Source organism: Cicer arietinum, chromosome 7 (assembly GCF_000331145.2).
Source record: "Cicer arietinum cultivar CDC Frontier isolate Library 1 chromosome 7, Cicar.CDCFrontier_v2.0, whole genome shotgun sequence".
Lineage (NCBI taxonomy): Eukaryota > Viridiplantae > Streptophyta > Magnoliopsida > Fabales > Fabaceae > Cicer > Cicer arietinum.
Window position 1 is genome coordinate 58,271,604 of NC_021166.2, and position 19,525 is coordinate 58,291,128.

At 28.7% G+C, this 19,525-nt stretch overlaps 2 protein-coding genes across 4 annotated transcripts; both read right to left on the minus strand.

Annotated features, from left to right (window-relative positions):
- Positions 1 to 1,012: 1,012 nt before the first annotated feature.
- Positions 1,013 to 4,044, minus strand: LOC101506575 (uncharacterized). Of its 2 annotated transcripts, XR_012163880.1 has the most exons (7): positions 3,550 to 4,044; positions 3,039 to 3,091; positions 2,438 to 2,525; positions 2,262 to 2,360; positions 1,640 to 1,764; positions 1,243 to 1,406; positions 1,013 to 1,176 (listed from the first exon to the last, which is right to left on the minus strand). XR_012163880.1 is itself a non-coding variant. In XM_004510314.4 (6 exons), exons 1-6 carry the CDS (start codon positions 3,898 to 3,900, stop codon positions 1,370 to 1,372), a joined length of 753 nt encoding a protein of 250 aa, XP_004510371.1. In that variant the 5' UTR covers positions 3,901 to 4,044; the 3' UTR covers positions 1,013 to 1,369. The 2 variants fall into 2 exon arrangements, 1 of the variants encoding a protein (XP_004510371.1); XM_004510314.4 differs by having other exon boundaries at positions 1,013 to 1,406.
- Positions 4,045 to 4,172: 128 nt separating this feature from the next.
- LOC101506247 (beta-galactosidase 1-like) lies at positions 4,173 to 11,195 on the minus strand. Of its 2 annotated transcripts, none has more exons than XM_027336299.2 (19): positions 11,053 to 11,195; positions 10,429 to 10,524; positions 10,185 to 10,297; positions 10,026 to 10,092; positions 9,792 to 9,884; positions 9,485 to 9,628; positions 8,491 to 8,579; positions 8,119 to 8,224; positions 7,936 to 8,023; positions 7,694 to 7,812; positions 7,428 to 7,592; positions 6,877 to 7,055; positions 6,619 to 6,728; positions 6,389 to 6,498; positions 6,113 to 6,223; positions 5,917 to 6,027; positions 5,561 to 5,766; positions 5,127 to 5,463; positions 4,173 to 4,805 (listed from the first exon to the last, which is right to left on the minus strand). In XM_027336299.2, the coding sequence occupies exons 1-19, from the start codon at positions 11,170 to 11,172 to the stop codon at positions 4,695 to 4,697; spliced, it is 2,475 nt and encodes an 824-aa protein (XP_027192100.1). In that variant the 5' UTR covers positions 11,173 to 11,195; the 3' UTR covers positions 4,173 to 4,694. The 2 variants fall into 2 exon arrangements, with proteins under 2 accessions (XP_027192100.1, NP_001266102.1); NM_001279173.1 differs by lacking the exon at positions 11,053 to 11,195 and adding an exon at positions 10,678 to 10,901.
- Between the last annotated feature and the right edge of the window lie 8,330 nt (positions 11,196 to 19,525).

The following is a 19,525-nucleotide window of genomic DNA, read 5'->3' on the forward strand; positions in this document are numbered from 1 at the left end:
TAATAAAATAATTTAATTTTATCTACAAAATAGAAGATAGTTGTTAAAATAATATAACACTTTTATTTGATTAGACACATCTAGTCAACCGCATATTTTTTCTTCAATTTAATTAATTTTTATTTTATTGATATAATTTACTTTATTATTATTATTATTATTATTATTATTATTATTATTTTATTAATTTTTATTTATTTGATCCGAAGATAAAATAGGAGGAAGTTGTTAACAAAATATTATTAAATTGTTAATTTATTACAAAACAGGAGACAATTGTTAAAATAATTTAAATTTATCTACGAAATAGGAGAGAGTTATTAAAATAATATAACACATTATTTGTTTAAGAACATCAAGTCAACCACAATTGTTTTCTTCAATTTAATATATTTTATTTTAATTTATTAATAATATTTTATTTTAATGTATTTTTTGTTCAATTTAATTAATTTTATTTTATTAATATAATTTATTTTATTATTATTTTATTTATTTATTTGATACAGAGAAAAAATAGGAAGAAGTTGTTAATAAAATATAATTAAATTATTAATTTATCTACAAAACATGAGATAATTGTTAAAATAATTTAAATTTATCTACAAAATAGGAGAGAGTTGTTAAAATAATATAACTCATGTATTTTATTTTAATTTATTAATAATATTTTATTTTTTAAAATATTAAAATTATTTTTATTTTATTAAATAAATAATTTTCTAATTGAAAAAATGAAAATAAATAAATAAATAAATAAATAGGCCTAGTACATGGTCACATCCTAGAGATACGACCTTCTATTAAGTTTTATAAAAATTTCCTTCACCGTGTCGCATGCCGGACTTGCGATTAACTGTTGAAATTTAAAAGTAGGGCATTTTGATATTATTTATTGACATTGTGTCAATTTGATAAATAAAAATATAAAAAAAAGAAGAGGATATTAGAATAAAAATTCCCAAAAACAATAGTTCATAATTCATTAAATATTAAAAAATCAGTCCAGGTAAGGAGCAGCATTAGAGTCTCATCTGTTTTTAGCTCAGCAAACAAAACCTCATAAGTTTGTTTTCATAGTATATATCTGAACGTCACATCCATTCAATGAAACTCAAGCAATATAAGCTATAATTATATAGATCTGGATTGCATGAAGTGAAAATTGCATGCAATCTGGGCCGTCAGTCCGACGACTACGGATGTGCCGCAGTTGCATGCAATAGATCCATTCCATATAACACCAAAAAACAGCACAGGAAAAGAACCAAAAAGGACATGCCTGTGGCAATCCAAAAAATACAGAAATAGCATTTGGATTTACATCCTAAACTAACTCTAGTTAATGTTATCTAAACTAGCAGTGTCATTAGCTTGAACTTTGTCTTGATTTCCCATTTCTTTGCCTGTGAAAATAAGAAAATGGTTATTGATAATCAGTAAGACTTCTATGAAATTATAAAACTAACTAATAAACAAAAGGGCCCTTCACAAGCAGCTAAGGAATCAAAAGTAATTTTTTTTATTGAATAATGCAATAGTACATTTAATGTTGCACTTATAAAAAGAGAATTATTTTTGATTCCTCAAGAAAGGCACACTTTTAACATCTGCAAACAATAAATGAAACATAACTGACCAAAATGAATCCTTCTTTTCTTGTGCCAATAGTTCTTCAAAAGAAATGTCAGAAAATTCATCATCTCTTCTGTCTCCCAACTTACAGGATTTTTCCTTCTCCATGGAAACTCCAATTTCAAGCATCTTTATAGACAGAGGAATGTGCAGTTAGTATATCATAGCAAAATGTTAGTTAATATCAGAAATCTATAATGAACAGAAACAAAGTAGCATACAAAGTCACCCAAAAATCCATATGGCAAGTAGTTTTTATATGCATAAATGTAATTGTAAAAATTTGAAAAACAGAAAATTTGTTAATTATGAATAAGATTTATACGTGAAAATATTATAACTTTTTAATTGAAAAATCATATCTATTTTCTTTTCTTAGAAATAAAAAATACAGAATCAATGACATACTTTTTATTATACAAGTTTTATGCAAGTAAACTTTTTAATAAAAATGTAGACTGACTGATATAATGAATGAAATTCTATTTTATGAAAAACATTTTTATCATCCATTGTGTATTTGCAAAGTTTTATTAGGATAAGAATAAAAAACAAGTAAAAAAGTACAATTAGGCTCCATAAGCCACAAAGTGTCACATTGATGATATGTAGAGCTTGTGGTATACCTTCTTGTATGCTGGTGAGAGTTCAAGCTGTTGTTGAAGCCAATTATAAACAAAAGCATCCTCTTCCAATCGTTTTTGCTCTAATTCAAGCTTGTATATCTGAAATATTGAAAAAAAGTAACACTGAATAGTTTCCATTGACATGAAACTTCTTGCTATCAAATATTCAAACCAACCTGTTGTCGAAGTCGGTCAAAAGAAGATCTTTCTGCTTTGCATAGTAAAGCTTTTGTTATCACAAACTTGCGTTGTATCAGATCAGCCCTGTTACAATAAGAGAGCATGAAGACAATCAGAATAGCATGAGACATAAAATGGAAAGATCTGAGTATGCATATAACCCCCAATAAAGTGAGTGATTTTTTGGATAGGCAAATGTTACTATATAAGTTGTTACGTTAGTATTTTATCTTTCATCAAGGTTTGTATTCTGGTCCTTTAACTCCTTTACCCTTAGCTCTAACCAGCTTGGCTACCCAACCCCAGATAAAGTGATTTGAAGTTTTAAACGAGTTTCACAAGAATTGATGTCTAACTCAATCAAGTCAGAAATAATTAAAGATACAAATAGTTCAAACTTCAAACAATAGATGATTATATAAAATTATGTAACATATCATGAGTATATGAACAGACAGGTGAAAACTATCATTCTCATCCATAGCAGCATAGTCTAAGCAGAAATATACAATATTATCCATGAATTTTCAAGAGTGTAAAGGACTTAGCAAAAAAAAGAAAAAAAAACTATGTCAAGTTGCTGCTATTAGGAAATACTTGTGTTGTAGCTCACTCCTAGCATCAACCAAACTGTTTGCAAACTGTACAACCTGCATTTGGAAATAAAAAAATATTTATCTTTGAAGGTGCTCACGTTTAAATAAATTTGATGCCACCATCTCTTTTGCAAAGAGATTGACATTTTATGAAGAAACAAAGAAAATGAAACGATTATCTATCATGATTTTAAAACTAAAACCACCTATGAAGAATGGAGCTCTTTTTCTATGTATATCTTGCTATTTCTAAAATACTACTACCTTTTCTGCTTTTCATACATAAATGTGTACAACTCTAACTCCTCATCTTCTAAAACATTTAATAGTATTTATTAGAGATATTAAAAAAACATATATAGTTACTTTAATGTATGGAATTTTTCTTTTTCTACTACATGAACTCATATTTAGGGACATTTAAAATTTGAGTAATAGTAGATAATGGAGTAATTAAATGAATTGAGATTGAATGCAAACATATAAGTAAGTAATAGGAGAGTTGGATAAACCTGTGAGAGTGTGAGTTTATTTGAATGGTTGCATTTAACAAGCTCATCATAGTGCGGTTTTATCTTCTTCTGCATAACACTACTCGAAGAAGTAAACGGGTTCAAACATTCCGATTCGGGTCGGGTATCCGAATCCAAACATTCATTCGTTTTCTTCTTCTTGCCTTTCCTCTTCTTTTTCTTCTTCAATTCATCCTGACCCGACTCCAGCAACGGGTTCGGGTCATCATCGGAGGAAGCGAGATTCGGAGTGGCGTGGGGTGTTTTGCGGAGAGATGAAAGAAAGAAAGCGACGATGGGTGGTACGAATATGACGAAGAGAAGAATGAAGGAGAATGGAGGATCGTGCATTTGTGTGAGAGAAGAGTATAATAATAGAAAGTGTTGCTCTTCATTTTCCACTTCTTACATACGAATTCACTTTTTGACTTTTTATTTCGTTGGGGCAGTTCTATTTTTGTGGAGTCATTAAACTAATTCATCACCGTCATTCACTTCTATTTTTATAATATGGATTACATTCCATCTATTAATATATATATTTTAAATCCAATGTGGAAAACAATAATTTTATGTAAAAGCATAACAGAAGAATATTGTTATAAAACCAAGACATGACAGAATGAAGAAACAAGGACTTCAAACCATAATAACATTATCACTGAATTTAACATGTCTAATCTTATTACATTAGAAAGTTTCTCTCAAATAGAAAATAACTAAATTGCTCTCTCCATGCATCTACAAAGGAAAACAATTTATAGTAATAACAAGAATAATATTACAGGAAGCAAGAGACTTCCACACAAGCAAAAACCAATTTGCACATGGACTCAATTGGTGTCATCTCAATGTGCATCAACCAACTTTTCAACTTCTTTCACCTTTGTATATAACACAAGCTCAATACCAATATATATACACATAACATAACCACAATCATCACAGCAACTCTCTATAGGCTTTTCAACCAAATAGTGTGTTGTGTTCATCTGCAACTTCACCTTTGTAAAAGCCAAATTTAATGCTGCTGGTGATCTAGAAGTGTAGTAGATTTTGATGGACCAAAAAACCATGTATTGAATTGCATAAGGAAAAATATATTTTAAATCTTTGTTCCATTTATTTTCTGAGATTGAAAATGATCAGGTGCAAATGGCCTCTACTGAGAGTTTTTTCATGACATTTGGACATGGATCACCTCCAAAAATTTCAGGAGATACCGTCACGGTGCATGAACTCTGACCAACACAATTCTGCAACAATAAAGAATGTAATGAGAAAAAAGGGACATTAAAATTTATGGATCATTGAAAAGTTGTGTTTTTTCCAGGTAAAGAGATGAAGGGATATGCACTGTCAGTACAGTTGTTTTCCACTGACATCCAATCAGAAATCTTCAACTTGTCATACCATATTTTACCGTTTTTAAATAAAAACAGTTACATAACTGTTTGTAGTCTTAGCCAGATGTGATTGGTTGTCAATGTGAAACAATTTTATATTGACTGTGTTATCTCCTTTATTCTAAAAAAAAGGAACCATCGTAGAGAACATAGAACAAAAAGTAACAATACCCTTTGAAAAGCATCATATGATTTGTGAGCATGACAACTTCCTTCGCGGTAGTTTCCGCAAGACCCTACCGGAGTGCCAAAGCTGGCAAATTTGATTGATGAGATTTTTTGTCCAGGACCACATGACAAATGTGCTTTTGGACTCACAGGTCTGCTTACTTTACCAGAAGCTTGCATCTGATAACTAACAAGATTTGGTTGCCACTCATAAATATCAGCACAAACACTATCTATATCCCTTCTAACCAAAAACACTCCATTTGGATCACCACCTAATTCCTCAAACATAACCAACAAATTTCCTGTTGGTTTCAGCCAAGAATGAGGAACATGATACCTGAAATTTGATCGGACAGCAATTAGTTTAGTTTAGTTCGTTCGGTGTTTCTCATCAGCATTAAAACAAAACTGTTAAAATGTTAAATATTTCTTACCATCGTTGAGAAGCCTCGCCGCAGTTAGTTCCACATTTTTTCTCATTGTAAGTTCCTGCATAATTGCAATAATCACAAGAACCAGTTGCTTTATAAGCAGGCCAGTAACGTCCGAGACTCTGTCCGTTTAACCACACTTGACCTTTTCCCATGCTGTTCATGTCTAAAGCCAACGGCGCAACTCCGGCCGGGGCATCAAAAGTAGTCTGCAATAGCATATAATGTTCATAAGAATAATATTTAATCAAAGAGTACTAAATTAAGACGAATGGATCAATATAGACAAACATTAAAGCAAAACAAAAACATATGTTTATGTAACTTCTGCAATGTTATAGAGGAATTATGATACTCACTTTGTACCAAGTCAACGGTTGCCTTCGAGAAACTAAATATCCTTGAAGCCAATCAACAGAGGAACTTCCACTAAGAGAATGAAGACTCAAGTCTTCACCTTTAAGACCAACCTAAATGAAACATGCATTCAAATGAATATCAAGCAAACTCAAGCAATGACAAAAATTGAGAAAACGCGGTGAATGTTTAAAGAACCTTGTATGACCACTTCTGCCATGTTAAGTCTCTTCTCCCCTCGTTGAGACCATTCAATGTAATTGGACCAAGAACACCGGCGTTCCATGTTTCAAAATGTGGACCAACATTCTGTATATAAAATGCACCAAATGAATAACATTGACATAGTCATCATGACATCAACTACATTACATATTTCTGAAAAACCAGCTAGTTTTGATGTGCATAGGTGATCTTGAGTCGATAATATTTTACACACACGCAGACAAATAGAGAGGGAGGGAGAAAACAAACCGGCAGTCCAACTGCAACACTTAGAAGGGAGATTTTGTTAACACCAGCTCTAAGGTTCACACTCTCACTAAAAGTTAGTTTGGGGAAATCCAAGCTTCCATATACAGTTCCTGACACAAGAGGATAAAGAATAGGCTCAATGTATTGAAGATGAAGGTGAAATTATTAGACAATTATCAGATTCCGTTGATAATAAGCTCAATGGTATAAACCGAGGATTTGCGACTCACCTGACAGCTGACCATTGATAAAAACATGCAAAGCATGACCAGCAGATAATACTGTAAGAACAGGATTCTTTCCATTCCTAAAATATCCTTCGTCCGGATTGATCACAACACTAGCAAGAAAAAGAAACAACATAAGTATTCAATACGGAGAAAACCAAAATGAATGAATAAATATATTAACAATGCTATAATATAACCAAGAATTGTAAGAGAAAAAAAGGAGTAAGAAAAATGCAAAGTTATAAATATGACACTCACTCTGTAGAGTACCACAAATAGTCAGATAAATCTCTAGTTGCATTTATCTGTTCTAACAAGCCAGTCACAGTGAAGGAACTATCATCAGTAGTGGTTGTCTCTTCATTAAACGCTTTCCAAGAGAGTCCTCCATGAATAGGAACACGTGTCATCTTCATTTGCGCGCTCTGGGAACCAAGCTGTAAAGAGATTTCAAATTATCACTGTCGCTGAAATTTTCTACTTGGTCAAGCTTTACAGTAATAAAGGATATGTTTGTATTGACTTATATGAGCTTATCTACTAGCATGAGCACTTTTGAGACTGTTTGAAAGAGCTAATAAGCCATTTTCAGCTTATTTCCACAAGTTCTCCAAGATAGCTTACGAAAAACAGCTTATAACTTATATGAAAACACATTGACTTTACAAAAAACAGCTTATACATAAGCACTTGTACAAAAACCACTTTATTAAAATGTTTATAGAAACAGGATCAAAATCTGCATCATAATACATAACTGTGCCAGTTCTAGCCATTGGAAATAAAAGTTTGTTCAAGTTTTTGCTCACCCTTGCAGTGTTATAGACAGTGTGCTTGCAGTTAGGAAGAATGCTTATAGACCAAGGAGGTAAGTTGTAATGCTGATTCCCAAATGCAACTGTTGAATAAGAGTGTGGATTATAGTTTGCAAGGAATGCAGCACAAGCTCCAGACTTTGACTTAAAAACATGAGCCTGTAGGATATCAGTGATGAAAGGTAATCATTTTTTCCAATTATTACAAAGAACTTAAATAGGATTCAAAAATCTCAGATAACTGAATTGTTGAGATATACCTCTTGATAGTTTCCAAGACGAGTTACGGTAGGATCTGCAGAAACTAAAGCCGGTTCGCAGAGTTTTATTGCTCTATGTAAATCCTTCAAATGACCCCACTTTGGTTGCCTAAGAAGCCCTGCATAGTGAAAATTATAGTATAATAACTCAATGAATGGAATTAAACAAAAACTATAAAACTGTGTCTTAATACCAGTAGATATAGATATAGATCATGGATATTTGAATCTCAAGTCAATACCGTATTCATCAAGAGGTGCATCATAGTCATAGCTTGTGGCAATAAAAGGGCCGCCAGCAGTTCTTCCAAAATTTGTTCCACCATGATACTGAAAATGAACAGAGCAAAGAGGCTTAGTTGAATTAAACAAAAAAGGGTGAATCATATACTGACACACTGAAAAATCAATGATATTGAAGTTACCATGTAATAATTGATAAATGATCCTCCTTTCTGTATAAACCTTGCAACTGAAAATGCCAAGTCCTCGGCAGGTCTATGAGGAACTGTACCTCCAAATCCAGTAAACCTACAAAGTTAAAAAAGGAATACAAGCAGTGAACAATCAGGCAATACCTCTTAAGAAGTAACAAGGCACCAATATGAGCTACAAACTATGTTGCATCATCATGTCAAACTGAAAATGTGTTAGGTTTCTAACACTGGCATGACACCGATACATGTGGCTACATTCAATTATTTCTATTTTTCAAATTATTATCAGTGTCTATGTGTAATTGTCAATGCCATGTCAGTATGTATGTTAGTGCTTCATAGGCTACAAATTTATCATACCAGCCAGTCCAAGCTTCTGTCCACATCTTTGGTTTGTAAGCCTTATTTGGAGAGAAATAATCACAATAGAAACCATTGCAAGTATTAATCTGCAAAATTTTACACTAGAATTAGGAGCTGGAAAATGACCCTGACTGAAAGTCAATACAACATTATCCCAAAAAAATTGGATTTACATGCAAAGATAATATTTCTAATCTTTATCTTATATAACTATATCTCTCTCTTGCTAAAAAACAGAAATTGATTAGTGTCAAATTTTGAATTTTAACAACATGCATGTAGGGTAATTTCATTAAAGTTATGATGCTAAAAAACTGGGCATGATGATGAGAATAGCATTGAATGGTTTGAACAATATGGTTGCAACATGCAGAGTAGTATCCCCACCAAGGACAAAGAGTTATAAAGATTAGAGAATAATCTTAATTTTTCACATTCCTTTCTCTTACATCTCCTTTTACACCCCTTTGTATTTCTCTTTCACTTTCTTATAATCACATCATTTCTCCTTTTCTCTTCCCTTTCTATCATTTTCATGCTTACACTTCTCACAGACAACATTTACAATTGAGGGTGAAAATAGTCTAGGCCGAGCTAGGCTTTGCAAAGTCTGACCTGTCAAAAAATTTAAGGCCTAAGTCTAACTTGTGGTCTGCCGTAGGCTTCTTTTAAGTTTAGTCTAACTTTTATGAAAATTTGTTATCAGTGGTATGACATATAAGCCAACTTAAAAACCTACTTCATTTAACATCTATAAATAAGTAATGAGACATATCTTTGAATAGACTAACAAGCGAATAAATAGGCTTTTAAAAAAACATTAGCCTTGTCTATTTTAAAAAAACTAATATGGCTTGAGTCTGACGTAGACTAGGCCATAAGCTCTTGTTGGTCAACTTGACCTATTATCACCCGTATTACAATTCACAAGTTAGGCAAAGGTAAAAAAAGATTTTTTTTCTTTAAAAAGGTAAAAATAAGCTGAACTTACAACAGGATCAGGAGCATCATCTTGTTTGCACATGACCCATGGAACACCAGTACCAAGTCCTATAGCCATATGTGCTGCCCACTGAGCATAGGCTTTACCAGGAGCACCGAGTTCATACTCCATAGGTCCATATTCATTTTCAATCTGTGCAAAAAACAATAGTACCAAAAGTAAATACCTTTATTAAAGTAACAAGATTATATTTTTTTCATTAAAAAGAGATATATTTACAAGAAAATACAAAGGAAGTGATTTTTGTTTTGACAGATATAAAGGAAGTGGTTGAATTAAGCATAAGGGTATTTACCTGAGATAAAATTATTGGACCACCCTGAGACTCATATAGTCTTTCTGCTTTCATTATATTCACAATCTTAGTAGTAAATTTTTGCATTTGAAACTTCACCACAGAAACATAAAAAAAAAGGTAAAAAAATCAAGTTAGTAGAAGGGTAAAATAATAACATGAAATATATATAACAACACATTTGTTTTTTGTTTTCTTTCTATTATTAGTGATTCTTAAAGATAGTTATCTCACCTTAAAAGGTCCATTGTCTGTTCTGAAGCTGATTCCTGGAATGTACTTGAGCCAAACAGGAAAACCTCTAAAAAAAATTTAACCAGATAAAGCTGTTAATAAATTTCAACTAACCATGTTTTTTTCCTAAAGTAAAATAAAAAATTCAACTTTCAATACCCAAAGTTCCACTCAGCACAAGCATAAGGACCAATTCTTAGATGAACATAGAGTCCTGCTTGCTGCACCAGCCTTATGAACTTCACCAAATCATAGTTCCCTTCAAAATAGTACTGCAGTAATAAAAAAATAAAAATAAAAAATTAATTATTATTTCAATTGAAATCACAAAAACTAGAAGAAAAAAAATAACTTTATTTAAATTACACTACTAGCATAACAAACATTGTTTTATGTTAATTACTTTTCCAGGTGAAGGTTCATGTCCATTCCAGAAAACGTAAGTTTGAATCACATCCAAACCACCTTCTTTAGCCTTTTGGATAAGATCTGGCCACATCTGAAACCAAAAAAAAAAAAAAACAAATAAACCTCAAATTTCACAACACAAAAAAAACATTTTCCTTTTAAACAAAAGGTAGAAACTTGGAAACACCCCATTTGATAAAATCACAAAATGAAAACAACCCATAATCACATTTGATGAAAATACCTCAGGAGTACTCCTGGGGTAATGAATAGACCCAGAAAGTAGAATCTTTCTTTGTCCATTAATGGTGATAGCTTTATAATCATATGACACAGAGGCTTCAAAATGACCAATCAATGAACTTGAAAGCAACACCAATAGCAACAACACATTGAGCTTGAAGCCCATGATAACAACAATGAATAATAATAAAAATAAAAACTTCAATGTTCTCTTTGCTTTGTAATAAAGTAGAAGTAGTCTTTCAACACTTTATTCTATGCTTCAATGTATAGAGAGAGAAATGTTGTAGCTTTCTACAACTTTTGTTATGTGTTTACTTATTTTTCTCTAAACAGTGTGTGAAAGGAAGAAAAAAAAGAGAGAGCTGGTTGAAACCTGAGAGAGTGAGAGAGAGAAAGTGTTGGTTTTTTTTTGGAATAAAGAAATTAGTATTTGTTGTGTGAAGGATGTTGTTACTTTGTTATTGCAGTGGTTTGGAGTTGCATTTATAAACATTCAAAAATGTGAGGAGTGGATGCTGTTTGAGTCTGAGTTACAGAGGGAAACTCAGTGGGACACACTTTGTCCTTTCACCATCAAATTGAAATTCTTTTTTCCCTTACTAATTAATATATATATTACACAAAATAGACTTTATATTCAACATTCTATAAAATACATTCAAATATACTGTGATTGTGTGTAGTCGAATTTTAAAGAGAAAAACAAAGTAATAAAATAAATCTAGACTCTATGTAGTATTTTTTTTCTTCCAATTTTGTCATTTAAATTTATATAGTACATACATTGTACTTAAACAAATTATATAGTATATATAAAAGAAATATATGATTTTAGTGTAGTATTTTTTTCAATTTTACTTTTTATTTAAACTATATTATTTATATTTTGTTATTTAATTAATTAAGTATAAGTATATGTATATTATTTACTTCAATCAAATATTTGATTTTTCTTTAAATAATTCTGTAAAAAAATTAATTTCTATTATATTTACGATAAAAACAAATAGACCATACACGTGTATGTATGGTAGTAAGAGTTAAAGAAATAATTTATTTAAATAAAATCATTGATTAAGAAATGTAAAAAATATAAACATACATACCATTTTAGAACAAATAAAACATGGAAATAGTTTGTTATTGTCACCTTGTTCCACACTAAAATGTAAAACATCTGTCAAAAATAATCTAGGGGTTAATCAAATGATTAATTTTGAAGTTGTCCTTGCAGATATGAGATATTAATTACACAAAAAGTTTATATTTATTTGTATTTGCAAGTGTTAATAAATTAATTTGTATGATTTGATTAGTGCCACTTTTTAATATTATATAAAATTTACTGTAATTTATTTTTAAAAAGCTAGTATGTAATATCTTTTATGTTATTTTTTATAAAAAAAAAAAAATCACCTTTTATCTCATATTAATTGGGACTTTATCAATAAATTTGTGTGTATTATTATTAATTAATATTTTTATTTAACAATTAACATCGACTAGATACTGAATTTGAATTTCATAAAGGTGTGTTTGATTTTATTGGTCAAAACGCGTTTTTGATGATCTTTTTGAAGTGAAACGAGTAGCGGCAAAAAGATCCTCAGCTCCATTCTTATGCATTGCTCCTCATAAACAAATGGAAAATCAACCTGTGTTATATATTTTATTGTGTTTTAGGTTCCATTTGTACACGAAGCTAACTAGTAACTACTAATTAAAAAATATATTTATGAAGATATTTTAAAAAATAATATAATAAATTGATATTATAGTGTAATTTAATTGAATGTCTTCTAGACCAAATTCAGTATGTTAAAGCCCAAATTCATTAAGAATGATACCATTTTGGATTAAGTCGATTTGATAATATCCTATTATTTTCTCAAATTATGGTAAATTCTCACTCATCGAAGGAATATGAAGTCGATAGACCACAATAGCTCCTTACACTTTCAATCTTAACCACATGATGGCCGAAAAAGAGATCAATTGAAGATGGACCACAATAGTTCACCTTATCCGCATTTTGAGCCATTTGATAGTAATAAGACTCTGATTATAATTATCATGTGACGACCACAACTTCTTATTACAAATGACACAAATTTTATATATATCATATATTCTCTCTCTTATGACTTCTTCGAACTCTTCTAAAAATTCTAAAGAATTCGATGTATAAAGAAAGACACATGAAATAGTAAATGTACGCTAAATTATAACTATGAAAATATATAATTCTTTAATAAAAACTTATTTTATTGTCAGAGTGTGTGCAAGTACTACCCAATCGAGAAGTTTAGAATATCATCGTCACTTTCTTCCACGACAATTTCTACGTTCCATTTCAAAACCAAAAATCCAAATTTAAAACATAATATTACATGTGTTAAAATTTATACTATTAACACATAAATTGGTAAAAGAAAAAAAAAAGTGCAAAGTTCACCGGTCAGCTAAGTAACCTACATAAATCATACTTTACATATATTTGATTTTCGTTCAGAGATTCTCCTTTCATGTAACTAGTTTTAAATAATGTTTATTAAATTAATTAAACAAAACATGCACTTAAATAGAGTCAAATCAAACATTTGTTTGGTATAGGTATAGGTCACTCCCACTAATCAGCATAGTTGCTGATCATTCATTACTTCTTACAGTAATTTAACTGATTTGCAACTAAATATTTATCTGATTTGCAATAATTTATTCTGGCTTTGATAGAGGTAGGTTTGAATTAAATTTTTTAAAATGTAAGGATGTTAAAATTCTTGAGGAAGATAGTTACCACTTATTGTGATCATATCAAACTTGATAAATTATAACTTTTTATGTATAAACTTCAAATAGTATTTACCGTTTTGTCTATAAAAAAAATAATAAATCTTTACACATGAATGAAGAATATCCCATTTACAGTAACAACTCAGAACTAGCAATATTCAACTTCTTTTTCTTTTCATTGAGAAGTCAATATAGTTTCTTTAAATATTTAGTTTTACTCCCAGTAATAAAAAAATTCATTTTTGCTAAAACAAAATTTAATAAATTTCATTTATAGCATTGCGCAAATTGTCTGAATGTACAATTATGTATATTAATGTACTGCGCACTTAATTAAATGATAATAATGTAAAATAAATAGCACAATAGACTACTCCCACAATACATAATGGAATCATTTATTTATTAAAAAAAATGTAAGAAAAAGAGTTGTCCGTGCGATTTTTAACGCAATATCAATAATTTATTTTTTAAATTTTCTCATCCAATTAATATTATTTGGAAAACTATCAAGTCAATATATTTTACTTTGTATTTATATTGATATTGAATAGATCAATATTTAATAATAATAATTTAATAATTTTTATTTATTTATACACTTATTTTAAATGAATTTAATTGGTCCCCAAACAGAATTTAGATCTAAAACTTTATGAAATTGTTTTTTTTTTTTGCGTTTATTTAAGTTACATCATGTCTCAAGATCTCATTGTACAACAATTGTATCTGAAATCTATGATCATAAATGGTGAAATGCGACTTAAAAAAATAAAATTTTATTAAATTTTGGACCAAAATTCTGTTTGGAGACCAAAATTGGGGAGAAATAAAATGAAGAGACTATAAAATAGAAGACAAAAACTGCAATTAAACCTGAAAAAATTAGAAATTAAAAATATGATTATTTTTTGAAAGGGATGCCAAAATCGAGAATCCTAATTTATATTGTTTCTTTCTTTTCACATTCACCCATTTTCTCTCATTCTTCTCACGATCTTTTCACTTTGACCCTTAAAGATACTATTACACTATTTTTAATTTCATTTATGCTCAAATGTGTTATTGAAAATCGGGGCAAATAAATGCTTGAAAATAATTTATTTCTACTTTGAAGAGGTGTAGATCAAATATTTTTTTTCACAAAGAAATAAAGCAGAGAATTAGAGGATTTATCTTTACTATTTTTATTGAAGATGTTAGTTTGACTTCTCTGGTTATATTTAAAAGAGACTAACAAAGCAAGATATCACTTGACACTAAAAGAATTTTTGCTGAAAAAACTAAAGGTACTTTTACTCGCGTAAAAAAAATTAGGAAAGCAAATCAAATGTATTTTCTCTGTGATTTGGGATGGGATCGACATCAAAAATTGGTAAACAAAATATATATGGTATAAATAATGAAATTAAAGGTCGTGAGCAGGAGATGAAGAGAAAATGGGTGAATGTGTGAAGAGAGCCAATAGAAATTAAAGTTTTAAATTTTAATCTTCCTTTCAAAAAAAATTATTTAAAACATTGTGAAGTTAATTTAACAGTGTTATAATTTTTTGATAGAAGTTTGAATGAATGACAATTCTAAAATGAATATGCATTTGCAGGAATGTAAATTAAACAAAAAAAAAAATTACAAAGATCAAAATAAATAAAATGTTATAATTACAAGGATCAAAGATCTATTTAAATTCTTATTTTAATATATATGAAAGGATCATATTAATCACCCATTATAAGACGAGAAAAGTATTACATGTAGATTATTAAACACAATAAATAATAATATTTTAAAAGCAAAATACTTGTCGTAGTCTTTTAACTTAATTTCACGTAACAATTCAGTTATTTTTTTTTCCTTATCGATTTGATCTTTTATTTAATTTTAAGTAACGATTTGATCATTTATGTTTAAAAATGTCAACAATGTTATCCTTGTTCACATAAACTTAGAAAATCCATCATTGTTTTCAAAAAAAACTCAGGAAATTCACAATCAATTTCAAGAAAATGCATATATTCATCAAATCCATAATTCAAATATTCAAATAAACTTATATCTTCATCTCCAACAACAACAACATCAAATCCATCAAATAAAGAACTTACACTTTAAGATTTGATCCCCAAATCACCCAAACAATATCTTCTTCTTTTTATCATTCTCCAAATTAAATCTGTAACCTAAATCTTAAAATGTGAATTCTGAATTTTATGGATTTGATGTTGTTGGAGATATAATTATTAGTTTATTTGAATATTTGAGTTATAATATTTGAGTTATTAATTTTTTGAGTTTTGTTTGAAGACGGTGATAACTTTTTTAGATTTCTGTAAAATATGATAACACTGTTGATATTCTAAACATAAAATATCAAATTATTACTTAAAATTAAATAAATGGTCAAAAAAAAAATTAAATTATTACTAAAAATTAAGTTAAATCATCATTGATCGTATGAAATATTTTGTCTATTTTTTTAAAAATAAATTATCTGTATTATATGAAATCAATATCCAAATCTTGCGTCACAAAATAAAAGAATTTGATCCGTCCATTGGTGATAATTGATTTCTAACAAACAAATGAAACCTAATTAGCTAATCCTATAAGAAAGAGTAAGAAGCAACCTTTCACTTTTAGAAATAAAAAATTGATTGATGGGTTTACTTGGCGGAAGGAGAAAGGGGAAAGAGAGAAAGAAACAACAAATTAGTTGCTTTTACATAAGCTTTTATGAATTATAAGCATTATCTCATTGGAATTCCGTTACAACTTCCAAATCCACATACAAAGCAAAGAAAGAATTAAGGTTTTGTTTTTGTATATATATTCACTTCTTCCCCACTCACTCAATCACTCACCATTCCATGCATAATTGTCAACACCAACCTAGCAAGTGGCAACCTCACCTCCCTTCATTTTCATGCTTGTCAACAACTTACAAGTATCAAATAATATCCTAAAATATGTTAAAACCATTCATGTCATATTCGATTTATACTTAGCCTTCAAGGGTGTGTGTGTTTGACTTATCTTCCATTATAGAAGTTAGTTTAAAAGCCAATTTAGTTAGTGATGTAAAAAGAGAAGCCAATTATAGTTATATATTGAGCACTATACCAAATAATTTTTAGACATGCTTTACTCCCTTTTTAAGGTAGTATTTCAAAATAATACAACTTATACTCTTTATTTTCTTTTTCCAAAGACACAATTAAACAAATAATATATATATGATAGTTAGCATGCATACATAATGGTTAATTATTATATGAGCCGTATTATTTTAACACACAAATCAAATATTGTATAAAATACATTAAAATTGTATGTAGTTGGATTCCAATAAGAGAGAAAAATATATTTAAAAATTATACAATGTTGGATGTCGAGAAAATATTTCTCGATATATATTTATTTTCAAAACTTGCGTTAAACATCATGCGAAAAGGAAAACACGATCTATAATTTGTTTCTCTGTTTATTTTATCATGTTTTACTTTGTATGGAAACATTAGTTTTTATTGAAATGCATTAATTTTCTTAGTAAAAAAATTGAGGAATATAAGTTGTATTATTTTGAAGTGCTACCTAAAAAGGGGAGTAAAGCATGTACACAAATTATTTGGTGCAGTGTTTAATATATAACTTATAATTGACTTCTTTTTTACATCACTAACTAATTGGCTTTCAAACGTACCTAATTAAACTACTAATAACTTATTTGATGGTAGTTTTATATATCGTAAAGTTAAACTTTAACATGTGTATAAAAAAAAGGTTAAATTTGACATATGCATAAGTTAATTAAACAATCTTAATATGGTTCATATGAAATTATGTAAAATTACACAGCATTCACTCACATACACATACGTGATATGATGCATCAATAATTGGGAAAGAAAATATAATGTATTTAAGGGGTAGACAATTCAAGACTGAAAACATCCTCATAAGAGGCACCATATTTAGCTAGCAAACCTACACACTCATTACCTTGCTATTTGGGACCTACAAATTTAAGGGTTGTTAAAATAGTAGAGATCCCACCAAAATTTATTTAAAAAAGAAAAAAAAAATTAAAAAATCGTTAAACAAAACTTAAAAATAACATTTGAAATTATATTTTGAGACCACGAGTTCATTATGCATAAAAAAATATATTAATACTCTATGACATATGCTAAAAACAATTAAGCATAATTGTTCTTGCGGTCATTTAACTTAATTTCAGGTAATACTTAAGTCATTTATTTATTTATTTTTCTTTTCGATTAGTCTTTTATTTAAGTTTAAGTAACAATTTGATCATTTATGTCTTAAAATATCAACAATATTATCAATTTTTTACAAAAATTCAAAAAATCCATCAAAATTTTCAAACAAAACCCAAAAAATTAATTATCATCTTCAATATAATACAAATTTTATCAAGTTTATAACTCAAATCTTCAAATAAACTCATATTTTCATTCTTTATTTGATGAATTGGATGTTGTTGGAGATAGAAATATGAATTTATTTGAATATTTGAGTTATGCATTTGATAAAATTTGCATTACATTGAAGATGATAATTAATTTTAAGGGTTTTGTTTGAAAATTTTGATGAATTTTTGTAAAAAAAATGATAACATTGTTTATATTTTAAGATATAAAAGATCAATTTGTTATTTAAAATAAAAAAAAAGAAATTAAATCAAGAAAAATAAATAAATGAATGAATGAAATGTTACCTAAAATTAAGTTAAGGGACCGCGAGAGCTATTATGTCAAACCACTACTATAAAAAATTATGCAAAATTCATGCCATATTTAAAATATTAATTTCTCCTTATTCTTAAATTTATTATTAAATGTAATTGAAAAAAAAAAAGACTTCATAAAATTATTTAGTTTTGCACTTGACATGAGTGGATGATGTTGTTATGTATCTTCATGTGCAACAAAGAAGTCAAATGTTAAATAATTTTTGGGTATAAAACAAATGTGTTTAAAGGAAACACTTTTTGTTTAGTTGAATTAATTTGATAAAAGCATATGATTGACTTGATTAAGGAGATAGATATTGATCGCTAGAAAATGGCTATAAAAAAATCATATTGATTTAAATAATTATTACAAAATTAAATTTTAAAACTACAAAGTTCTACAACATATTTCCCAACATTTTCAAGATTAAAAGACATCATCACATTATGTATATTTTGTGATCTAATTGTCTAATTCAATTTTCTACAATTTTTTTTTACAAAATTTTTCTACAATGTTGGTGGGCCAATTTCAACCTCCATTTTTTGGGTTATCTACATCCTAAAATTCAAAATTCAAGACATCTCAACATCTAATATCCATGAAGTTTCACATGGAACCATGCATCTATGGATCAAAAGTCAAACCAACTTGATAAAAGAAGGTATTTCGTTAGATGCTCTGTCTTCCACTAACTAATCTTTATTCATTTTGTTGGTGCATCCTTTCATGGTGGACCTATGTATATATAAACCGTTATACAAATTTCACTTCAAAATTCACATAATAATAACTTCAAGTAATTCTTCTCCAACATTTTAACTTTTATTTTAATTAGATTGATATCAAATCTAATTGAAAGGAAAATAATTGGTATGTTTGGTAAGAAGTTTGATTATTGCCAAAATAGAAAAGAGTACTATAGAGGTAGGTACCCTACTGAATCAGGATCTAGTATAGTTGTTTATTAGCTGTGTGATTCATTAATTAATTAATTAATTAATTAATCATCTAGCTAGCTTCTAAACAAGCGTGGACTAATTAGCCATATTAATTGCTCCCATTTATTACCAGCAATACCATTTTCGTGACCTTAATTAATAAATTAACATATCTACTATACCATGTCCATTGCCAGTACCCTAATAATTATTATTTGAAATCACATGTTCAACATTAATTGGTGAAAATCAAATTTTGTTCTACACAAAAATAATTCAGCACATGGGCAGATGGCCTTTTTGAGTTTTGGTTTAAGGTAGAAAAAATATCAATTAAATCTTATTAAATACTTTTAAA